General features: G+C 38.5%; 1 protein-coding gene across 1 annotated transcript; it reads right to left on the bottom strand.

Moving 5' to 3' along the window:
- Positions 1–2,237: 2,237 nt before the first annotated feature.
- LOC128664391 (uncharacterized) lies at positions 2,238–2,666 on the bottom strand. The gene has a single exon (XM_053719222.1). The coding sequence runs from the start codon at positions 2,664–2,666 to the stop codon at positions 2,238–2,240; it is 429 nt and encodes a 142-aa protein (XP_053575197.1).
- Between the last annotated feature and the right edge of the window lie 9,863 nt (positions 2,667–12,529).

Genomic DNA, 12,529 nt, shown 5'->3' with positions numbered 1-12,529 from the left:
CAACAGAGTGGGTTTTCAGTTTGTGAGAGGCTGCGTGTCTTACTTGTCAGGAGGAGACCCAAGCGTCTAATGCGGAAGCAGGAGAGCAGCGTCTGATGTGAGCAGCAAGTTACCGCGCAGAGTTTCAACGATAGCGGAGATGACGTCAGCAACAGCCTGAGCGTCCGATCCCAGGCTGGTTCAGAGTGAGCAGCAGTTACTCACAGCTGTGTTAAACACACAGAGAAGATCACTCCTATTTTGCAAGGAGAAAAGTTTAAATACAGAATATATGTTCCCTTAAATAATAGGGACTTGGAGATATACTTAAGTAAATGTAGCTTTAGTTTAGAATTAAATTAACAGAGAGACATTATAGATGTCCTCTATTTCTATTTAATAATCAAGCAATGATTTCTGGGAAAGGTGGTGTTTAAATAGGGTTATGTTTGGGGAGGAGTACTTGTCTTAAAGGCATAGTGAGAAGCCAAATGCTGACAGATCCCCCTATTCAAGAGCCCCTCCCAGCAGACTGAGGACCTGGTTTGCATGGAAAGCGAACATGAAAGTCCCTCAACAAATCAGGTGCATTCAAGTCCTGCAAAGGAACCCATGAGTTCTCTTTATCACCATAATCTTTCCAATGCACTAGGTATTCAAGCTTCCTCCTACGAATTCTAGAGTCCAGAATGCCGTCCACTTCGTAATCCTGAGGATCAGGTAATGTGAAATCAGTGGCGTCAGTAGAAGGGAGCGTGGTACCCACAAACGGTTTTAATAATGACACATGGAATGAGGGGTGAATTCTAATAGTGGGAGGTAATTTTAAAGTCACAGCATTCTCGTTGATTACCTTAAGTATTGGGAAAGGACCGATGTAGTGATCTGCTAGTTTTTTACTTGGCACAGATAATTTGATATTTTTCGTGGATAACCAAACCATATCTTGGGGTTTATATTCCGGAGAAGGCATTCTCTTTTTGTAGTAGTATTTTTTCTGAGTTTCTTTGGCAGTAACCAAATGCTTCTGTAAAGTTTCCATAACATCTTTTATAGACTCAGTGTAATTGGAAACTGATGGAGACTGAGAACATGTAAGTGTATTTGGATAAGAACGTGGATGAAAGCCATAAGTTGCGTAAAAAGGAGAGACTTTAGTTGAGGTATTGATTGAGTTATTATAAGCGAATTCAGCGCTAGGTAGCCAATCATACCAATTATCTTGTTGAGATGAAATAAAACATCTCAAGTACTGTTCGAGAGTTTGGTTTAGGCGTTCCGTTTGACCATTTGACTGTGGATGGAAAGCGGTTGTTAGTCTGAGTGAGATTTGTAAGGTCTTACATAGAAATTTCCAAAATTTTGAAGTGAACTGACTTCCACGATCTGTTACAATGGATGCTGGTAAACCATGTAGTCTAACTACATGACTATGGAAGTATTTTGCAGTTGTGAAAGCAGTTGGTGTTCTTTTTAATGGAATAAAATGAGCCATTTTAGTTAAATGGTCTACTACTACCATTATGGTGTTGTGACCATTTGAGATGGGTAGGTCTACAATAAAATCAATAGCTATCATATCCCAAGGTTTTATGGGTATTGGTAAAGGTGTTAGGAGACCATAGGGCTTATGGTGTTCCTTCTTTTTCTTAGCACAGGTGTGACAATTTACAATATAGGTTTGAATGGCAGTTTTCATCTGAGGCCACCAATAATCCCTACTGACAAGTTCAGTAGTTTTTTCAATGCCTGGATGACCGGCTAAAGGGGAATCATGATGTTGTTGAATAATCTGGTTTCTTAGGTACATATATCAAACCATTATTCGTGTATAGCCCAGAATCAGAATCTGGGGTACAAATTGGTGAGATATCCGGATCCATATGTTGTGCTTGGTAAATGTCAGATGTTTCAAGAACTGCTGCAGCAATGATTTTAGTTGGCGGAATGATATATGTAAGAATTTGAGAGTCTTCTGTATTTTCAAAAGACCGGGATAAAGCGTCAGCTTTTGTATTTTTTGTTCCTGGAATATGAGTAAGTATGAAATTAAACCTATCCAAGAATAGAGCCCACCGTACCTGTCTTGAGGACAGAGTTTTATTTTTCTTCAAGTATTGAAGATTTTTATGATCAGTGAAAACCTGGAAAGGGATTGTAGTTCCTTCCAAGAGATGTCGCCAATGTTCCATTGCTGATTTCATCGCTAGTAATTCTTTATCGCCTATCGAATAATTAGTCTCAGCAGGAGTTAATCTTCAAGAGTAATAGGCGATAGGATGAAGTTGATTATCTTGTTTTCCAGGTTGTAAAAGTATAGCGCCAATTCCAACATTAGAGGCATCCACCTCCAGGGTGTATGGCAAATCTGGATCAGGTATTCTCAAGATAGGAGCTGTTGTAAATTTCTCCTTTAAATTGTGAAAGGCTTGCTCAGCCTTGGAATCCCAAACAAATTTTTGTTTTCCAGTCAGACGAGTTAAAGGTTGAACTATGGTGGAATAATGATTAATGAATTTCCTGTAAAAGTTTGAGAAACCTAGAAATCTTTGTAGAGATTTCAATGTAGTAGGTGTTTGCCAATTGATTATGGCTGTTACCTTTTCTTGATCCATTTGAATGCCTTTGGGAGAGATTATGTATCCCAAAAATTTAATGGTGTCTTTGTGGAACTGACATTTTTCCATTTTGGCGTATAACTTATGATCACGAAGAGTAGAGAGTACCCATCTTACATGTTTTCTATGGTCCTTTAGAGTTTTGGAATAAATAAGAATATCGTCTAGATAGACAATTATGCACACATCCATGAGTTCTTTGAAGATTTCATTTATAAAGAACTGGAATGTGGCGGGGACGTTCGCCAGACCAAAGGGCATTACATTATATTGGAATAACCCATATCTAGTTTTGAAAGCTGTCTTCCACTCATCTCCGGATCTCATACGTATTAAATTGTATGCACCTTTTAGATCTAACTTGGTAAATATGGTGGCACCACTAAGGCGTTCAATTATCTCCGGGATGAGTGGTAATGGGTATCTATTTTTTATGGTGACAGCGTTGAGGGCTCGGTAATATATTATTGGTCTGAGTGTGCCATCTTTGTTAGTAACAAAAAATATAGCAGAGGCTACTGGTGAAGAAGATGGGGAAATTAAACCCTTTCTGAGGTTTTCATCTAAATATTCTCTAAGATAATGTAATTCTTTTTGTGCGAGAGGAAATATTTTTCCTGATGGTATCTCTACCCCTGGTTTAGTGTCAATCGGACAATCGATGTGTCCAATGTTAACATATGGATAACATGTCTTTAGGCAATATTGTGAACTGAAGGTAATTTTATTTTGGGACCAATCTATGGATGGATTATGTTTTTGTAACCATGGTAAACCAAGTACTATGGGATGAATTGAACTAGGAATAATATCATATGATAGAAACTCTTTGTGTCCATCTGGTGAGATGGTTAACAATGGTATTGTGTGGTGAGTGTTAGGTCCCTTTAAGATCTGAGTACCATCTATTACCCTTACAAAGACAGGAGAGGATTTCTTCAGAATAGATATTTTATTTTGTTTTACTATTGATTCAACAAGGAATATACCATCAGCTCCGGAATCAATAATGGCTTCGTTCTGAAGTTGTAGGTTGTCCCACTGTAAAGATAATGTTAACGACAAATGTGAGGGTTGTTTAAATTTTTCAGATGCGCAATTAAGCGACAACTTACCCTTCTTTTGACGAGAAAGGATTGGACATGAGGCAAGGTCGTGATCTTTGTTTGCGCAATAAAGGCAGAGATTAGCTGATCTTCTCCTTTGTATTTCTTCCATACTTAGAGGTCCGCGAATGGTACCTATTTCCATTGGTGTAGGAATTGTATGGGTTTTTTCTTGATAAGAATGAAAAGATCTTTTGGGCGTTGTTTCATAAGTATGTTTTTCAGTCTTCCTTTCGCGATACCTTCTGTCCATTGCTATGCACAGTTTGATTAATGCATCCAAGCTTTCAGGGAAATCCACTCTAGACAGTTCATCTTTTAAATGTTCAGATAAACCTAGGCGGAACTGGTTTTTGAGGCTAATTGAGTTCCACTCTGAATCCATGGCCCATAGCTGGAAGTCCGCTATGTAATCTTCCACTGGTCTTTTTCCCTGTTTAAGGGATCTTAATCTATGTTCAGCGGTTTATTTATATCATCATAGAGTATGGCCATTGTTTGAAAAAAGTTTTCTAGAGAATTTAGAATCGGATCCTCTGTTTCAAGAAATCTATCTGCCCATGCTCTGGGCTCTCCAGTGAGGTAGGAGATGGCTGTAAAAACTTTGATCTTTTCAGTTCGATAGGTTCGTGGTTTCAGAGTGAATAAAAGTGTACAAGCATTCTTATATTCACGAAATTTCGTGCGATCACCAGCGAATGGTGTTGGAGGATTAACCTGTGGTTCAGGAGTCTCATTAGCTTTTTGGGTCACAAATTCATTCAATATTTGTTTTAGAGTGCTGTTCTCATTTTTTAATTCGGTTAGACCTTGAGCCAAAATGTCCACTTTTTGATTTAGAGAGGAGATTTGGTTGGCCATTTCTATAGGATCCATGTTGTACCTAGAAATATGTGTCTAGAATTAAAATTAAATTCTTTTTTGGGCTTGATTATTCTGTGAGAATACAGGTCTGAATTTCTTATGTTAAATATGAAATTGAATTTTAATGAAATAGTAAATGTTTGTATTCATAATCTCCAATAATACCATAGCTTAGATATTAGGAACCTGTATGAATACAATGCTACTAATAGATTTGTGATTTATGACACAACCTATATGACTCTATAGTTGTGTCAGACTCTATTTAAATGTTGAGAAATCAGAGAAAAGTATAGGAATGTAAATAACATGGATAAAATCTAATTAACTGGATATGATACCTTGATTGGTGGTTCAGTGATAAAAAGCCATAAGACTTAGAAACATGTTTTATAGATGAAGTTGAATTTGAACAATAAACAAATGAAAATGACATTGGACTTGATATTTAGTTTGTTTGCAAATTGTAATCCTTGAATTGACCACTGAGACAGTTGTATCAAATATACGTAGTATGGTAAATAATCCCTCTTGTAACTTATGTTCCTTCAGTAATGCATTACTAACAGTTAATATCCATGCATGCATATCAAATTATTCGTTGGTGCACATACCTTACACAGAGTGGGTTTTCAGTTTGTGAGAGGCTGCTTGTCTTACTTGTCAGGAGGAGACCCAAGCGTCTAATGCGGAAGCAGGAGAGCAGCGTCTGATGTGAGCAGCAAGTTACCGACACTGGCGTGCTGCGCAGAGTTTCAACGATAGCGGAGATGACGTCAGCAACAGCCTGAGCGTCCGATCCCAGGCTGGTTCAGAGTAAGCAGCAGTTACTCACAGCTGTGTTAAACACACAGAGAAGATCACTCCTATTTTGCAAGGAGAAAAGTTTAAATACAGAATATATGTTCCCTTAAATAATAGGGACTTGGAGATATACTTAAGTAAATGTAGCTTTAGTTTAGAATTGAGATTGGCTTAACAATCATAAATTAACAGAGAGACATTATAGATGTCCTCTATTTCTCTTTAATAATCAAGCAATGATTTCTGGGAAAGGTGGTGTTTAAATAGGGTTATGTTTGGGGAGGAGTACTTGTCTTAAAGGCATAGTGAGAAGCCAAATGCTGACACACTGTGCCCTGGCAGGCACTGAAACGCACACGTGTGAAGGAAACTGACTGCTATTATTTCACAGTCAAAAAAGTGTTGTTTTTTTTAAATGTACACTACTGTAACACCAGATATGAGTTGCACTGGGGTGACACTGTGCCCTGGGAGGCAGGCACTGAAACGCACACGTGTGAAGGAAATTGACTGCTATTATTTCACAGTCAAAAAAGTGTTTGTTTTTTTAAATCTACACTACTGTTACACCAGATATGAGTTGCACTGGTGTGACACTGTGCCCTGGCAGGCAGGCACTGAAACGCACACGTGTGAAGGAAACTGACTGCTATTATTTCACAGTCAAAAAAGTGTTGTTTTTTTTAAATGTACACTACTGTTACACCAGATATGAGTTGCACTGGGGTGACACTGTGCCCTGGCAGGCACTGAAACGCACACGTGTGAAGGAAACTGACTGCTATTATTTCACAGTCAAAAAAGTGTTTTTTTTTTTAAATGTACTCTACTGTTACACCAGATATGAGTTGCACTGGGGTGACACTGTGCCCTGGCAAGCAGGCACTGAAATGCACACGTGTGAAGGAAACTGACTGCTATTATTTCACAGTCAAAAAAGTGTTGTTTTTTTTTAAATGTACACTACTGTTGCACCAGATATGAGTGGTGGCACTGGGCAAGTGGGCACACTATTCGCTGTGAGCCTGACACACACGCTGGCAGGCAGGCAACTGCAATTAGATTACACAGGAAAAAAAAAAAAGCAGACTGATGTTCTAGCCCTAAAAAGGGCTTTTTGGGGTGCTGTCCTTATAGCAGAGATCAAGGGCGCGATCTGATATAGATCGTAGTTTGCGGCGCAAGTGAGGGAACCCCGGCCGCCCCTAGTTTCAGCTCGCAACTCGAGCTATCCCATATACGGCGCTGTCAGAGGCTAAAGTGCCGTAAGTCTGACAAACCAGCGATGTCCAGAAATCTGCGTAAGTACAAATTTCTGGAGTCGCCAGTGACTTACGGCACTTTAGAAACTGCCGGCGCCTACAAAACCTGACTAAGTTATAAAATCACCCGTACTGTCTAACACGCCTCCTAAACAAAGCCCGACACGTCTAACCCTCTATCCGCTATCCCCCCTCACTATCCTAATAATAATAAATGTATTAACCCCTAAACCGCCGCTCCTGGACTCCGCCGCCACCTAATAAAGTTATTAACCCCTAAACCGCCGCTCCCGGACCCCGCCGCCAGCTATATTAAATCTATAACCCCCTAAAGTGAGCCCCTTACACCGCCGCCATCTACCTTACCTACCCCCTAAAGTGAGCCCCTTACACCGCTGCCATCTACCTTACCTACCCCCTAAAGTGAGCCCCTTACACCGCCGCCATCTACCTTACCTACCCCCTAAAGTGAGCTCCTACCCCGCCGCCATCTATTTTAAAATTATTAACCCCTAATTTAATCCCCCTACACCGCTGCAACCTATATTAAATTAATTAACCCCTAATCTAATCCCCCTACCCCGCCGCCAGCTATATTAAATTATTTAACCCCTAAAATGTTAAACTATCCCTACCACTAAACCTAAGTCTAACCCTACAAATAGCCCTGAAAAAGGCTTTTTGCGTGGCATTACCCCAAAGTAAACAGCTCTATTGCCAGCCCTTAAAAGGGCTTTTGGCGGGGCTTTGTCACAAAGTAAACAGCTCTTTTGCCTATAGTCTAAATCCCCCTTCACCGCCGCCACCTATAATAAGTGTATTACCCCTTATCTAATCCCCCTACACCACCGCCACCTATATTAAACACATTAACCCCTAATCTAATCCCCCTACACCGCCGCCAGCTATATTAACTATATTAACCCTAATTATATTAGGGTTAATATAGTTAATATAGTTATTATATTATATATATTAACCATATTAACCCTAATTATATTAGGGTTAATATAGTTAATATCGTTATTATATTATATATATATATTAAGTATAATAAACCTATCTAACTCTAACATCCCTAACTAAATTCATATTAAAATAAATCTAATTAATATTAATATTATTAATTAAAATATTCCTATTTAAATCTAAATACTTACCTATAATTATATTAGGGTTAATATAGTTAATATCGTTATTATATTATATATATATATTAAGTATAATAAACCTATCTAACTCTAACATCCCTAACTAAATTCTTATTAAAATAAATCTAATTAATATTAATATTATTAATTAAAATATTCCTATTTAAATCTAAATACTTACCTATAAAATAAACCCTAAGATAGCTACAATGTAATTAATAATTACATTGTAGCTATTTTAGGGTTTATATTTATTTTACAGGTAACTTGGTATTTATTTTAACTAGGTACAATAGCTATTAAATAGTTAATAACTATTTAATAGCTACCTAGTTAAAATAATTACCAATTTACCTGTAAAATAAATCCTAACCTAAGTTACAAATACACCTAACACTACACTATCAATAAATTAAATAAACTACAAATATCTAAACTAAAATACAATTAAATAAACTAAACTAAATTACAAAAAAAAAAAACACTAAATTACAAAAAATAAAAAAGATTACAATAAGAATTTAGTTAGGGATGTTAGAGTTAGATAGGGTTATTATACTTAATATATATATAATATAATAACGATATTAACTATATTAACCCTAATATAATTAGGGTTAATATAGTTAATATAGCTGGCGGCGGTGTAGGGGGATTAGATTAGGGGTTAATTAATTTAATATAGCTGGCGGCAGTGTAGGGGGATTAGATTAGGGGTTAATTAATTTAATATAGCTGGTGGCGGTATAGGGGGATTAAATTAGGGGTTAATGTAATTAATATAGCTGGCGGCGGGGTAGGAGCTCACATTAGGGGGTAGTTAATGTAGGTGGCGGTGGTGTAAGGGGCTCACATTAGGGGGTAGATAATGTAGATGGCGGCAGTGTAAGGGGCTCACATTAGGGGGTAGGTAATGTAGATGGCGGCGGTGTAGGGGGATCACATTAGGGGGTTATACTTTTAATGTAGGTGGCGGCGGGGTCCGGGAGCGGCGATTTAGGGGTTAAATACTTTATTAGGGATTGCGGCGGGGGATCGCGGTTGACAGGTAGATAGACATTGCGCATGCGTTAGGTGTTAGGTTTTATTTATCAGTTTGCGGTTGACAGGTAGATAGACATTGCGCATGCGTTAGGTGTTAGGTTTTATTTGGCAGGTAGTTTAGGGAGTTACGAGGCTCCAATAGACAGCGTAAAGCTTACTACGGCTGCATTTTGTGGCGAGGTGAAAATAGAGTAAGATTTCTCCATTTTCGCCATGTAAGTCCTTACGCTGTATATTGGATACCAAACTGCGCGGGTTTGGTATACCTGCCTATGGCCCAAAAAACTACGGGCGAAGGCAGAAATATACAAGCGTAACTTCTAGGTTACGCCGTATATAGGATACCAAACCCGCGCAAAATTCAGCGTCGCCGGCTTTTGCGGGCGACGCTGCATATCAGATCAGGCCCCAGATGAGTCCTTCAGGACTGTAGTGGACACTGAATACACTAGCCTTGCTATCGATTTCCCTATTAAATCAACAGCAGCTACACTGTCCCTCCTCTCACTAAGAATGCAGCTTCCAAATTAATCTAAAATGGATGCTGTCCAGGAGGTGGGAGGGTCTGGGAGGGAGGGTCTGCTGCTGATTGGCTGGAATGTGTCTGCTGACTGTGAGTTACAGGGTCAAAGTTTACTCAATGATGACGAATAGGGGGCGGACCGAACATCGCATATTTTTGCCCGCCGCGGCGAACGCGAACAAGCTATGTTCGCCGGGAACTATTCGCCGGCGAACTATTCGCGACATCACTACCCATCATGCTTCTTGCATTTGTTGTCATACATTTAATTTTCATGTGCTTTCTGCTGATACTGTGTTTTCCTCCATACTTTCTAATGTGACATTTCTTAAGTCATCTCTTCCTTGAGATATCAAAGGACTGACAGATTCACACACTGATCTCTCTATTCTATGTGTTCTAACTGACCCTCCCCCCCCCTTTGCCTAGTTTAAACGATTCTCTAAACTTGCTACCATCCTTTCCCCCAACACACCTGCACCCATGTCATTCAGATGCAATCCATCCTTACTGGATGCAATCCATCCTTACTGAGTGTTTTATTTCTTTCATAAAGTGGTATATGGAGGTATTCTCTTTGCTCATTTTCTATGGGCACTAGTGTATTAGTTTTATTCAAAATATTATAAATAATAAAGCTACATTCCTCTTCCTACAGAAGAGGGTGTGAAATATTTAATATTTAAGTGAAACAGACATTTTTTGTACATAGGTACTACCCTACACAGTGCCTTGCCTAGGGTACTGCGTTGACGTAAAGCCTACATCCAACACAGAGACGCATACTCTGGTCCTAGCTGCCAGCTTAAACAGCGGAGACAGCAGCTGGAGCAGAAGGCATCTGCCTTCATATGGTAAGGAACCCCTACACTACAGAAATAAATAAATATAAATTAAAAAAAAAACATAAACAGCATACTGGCAGACTGTCTGCCAGTACCTAAGATGGTGGTTACCAGTGTGTGGAGGGGAAAGAGCTGTTTGGGAGGGATCAGGCAGGAATTAGGGAGTGGGAGGTGTCTGGTGGGAGGGTAATTACACCACAGCAAAAATTAACCTTACAAGCTAATTTAGTAACACTTTCACTGCCATGAATGTCAGAAGTGTGGTGCGCAGCTGCAGGTAGCGTCCTTATAATTGCCGAGAACCAACGGCAAAGCCATACATGTCTGCTGTTTCGGAACAAAGGGGATCACACAGAGGCTTTTACAACCATTTCTTATGACTGCAGTAGTTGTGTGTAAATAATTTCAGTGAGAAACACAAAGTTTGCGTTACACATTTGGAAGGTGAGGCAGAAATGCCTGACACACGTTTTGCCCCTTATTTAACCTGAGTAAGGGTGTTACCTAATAGTCAGTAATAGGCATGGCAGTAAGGGATCTTTTTTACTTGTACTTGCAGTAATAATAATAACTCACCTATAATTGTATATGCCATTAAAGTGATGGTAAACAAAGCTTTTCCTGAATAGAAATTTTAAATCCTTGTTAAAAAAAAATAGTATAGCGGTACCATTACTTTATTATAACATCGTTCTTGAAAGGGTTAAAAATGTTCCATAGTTTATTATCATTGACCCCACCACTGCCGGCCCACTTTGAAGAACAGTTTTTTCAAGAGGTGACATATTCACCGCTCATCCAATCTTTGTACGAGCTGGCAGTGGTGGGGGTGATGAGAATAAATTATGGAACATTTTTAAACCTTTCAGGAACAATGTAACAATAAAGTAAAGGTACTGCTATACATTTTTTTCAACAAGGATTTAATATTTCTATTTGAGGAAAGCGTTATTTACCATCACTTTACATTATTATTATTAATAATAATATGGATAGATCTTATTGCCAACTTTGGGGTAGATTAAGGGTGGCACGCTAATTGTTGCGCGGGAGCGATAAGGGGTTTATCGCAGATCCGATACATATAGAAAAATATTTCTTTCTGAATAAATGTGACAGTGGTATGTGAAATATTCATATTTCATGTTGGGTTAGCACACTTGGTTAAATCAGATCTGCGCAAGCATGGGTGTTAGTTTTTTCCACTTTTTGGGCTCCATTGAAGTCTAAGTGGAAATACAATAAACGTTTGCAATATTCGAACTTTGGCTTTTTGTGCTCTTTAGGCTAGCGCTCGTGTGAAAACTTTTTATTTTCAACTTGTAATAAGCATGCTACCCGATGCATGCAAAAAACCTATGTCTAGAGAATTTAAAGCACGAGTGAGAGCGATAAATTGTGCTCCACTTGTATTCTAACCCTTTATTTGATATATCAATCTACTATTACTATTTTCAAATGTTTTTAACTTTTCAATTTCCCCACATGTGTGTGTTATTACTCGTATATTACCTTTTTGCCCTGATGCAGCTTTGGTAAAGATTCAGGGCTTCATTACAAGTGGCGCACAAAAATATTAGCACTAAATCAATAGTAACCAAAAGCTATTTAGTGCTTGTGCGAGTCTGGGGTGCACTAGCATCTGCATTATGGATAGTGCAGCTGTGCTAAATCATACACACACAATCATATATACACATATACACACACACACACAATCATACATACATATACACATACACAATCAAATATACACATACACACACACAAACATACACACAGATTCACATACATACACACACACACAATCATATATACACATACACACACAATTATACATACACATACACACACAATCATATACTGTATACACATACACACACAATCATATATACACATACACACACAATCATATATACACATACACACACAATCATATACTTTATACACATACACACACAATCATATATAAACATATACACACACTCACACATATACACATACACACACAATCATATATACACATATACACACACAATCATATATACACATATACACAATCATATATACACACTCACACATATACACACACATAGGGTTGCCACCCGTCCCTTAAAATACAGAACACTTATAAGTTTCACATGCTGCAGAGTGTGCAGGGAGGAATATGAATAGTGCTGTCCAGAAACACAATACATGTTCCTCCCTGCTCACCCTGCAGCATGTGTAACTCTTAAGTCTCCAGGAAAATATGGCTGAGGTGGCAACCCTACACACACAAACATACACACAGATACACATACATACACACAAACTCACATATATACAAACAC

This window comes from Bombina bombina, chromosome 6 (genome assembly GCF_027579735.1).
Source record: "Bombina bombina isolate aBomBom1 chromosome 6, aBomBom1.pri, whole genome shotgun sequence".
NCBI lineage: Eukaryota > Metazoa > Chordata > Amphibia > Anura > Bombinatoridae > Bombina > Bombina bombina.
This window is presented reverse-complemented; position numbering and strand designations above follow the sequence as displayed.

Excerpts from the sequence above, each read along its gene's own strand:
- LOC128664391 (XM_053719222.1), bottom strand. The coding sequence starts at position 2,666 with ATGGAAAAATGTCAGTTCCACAAAGACACCATTAAATTTTTGGGATAC.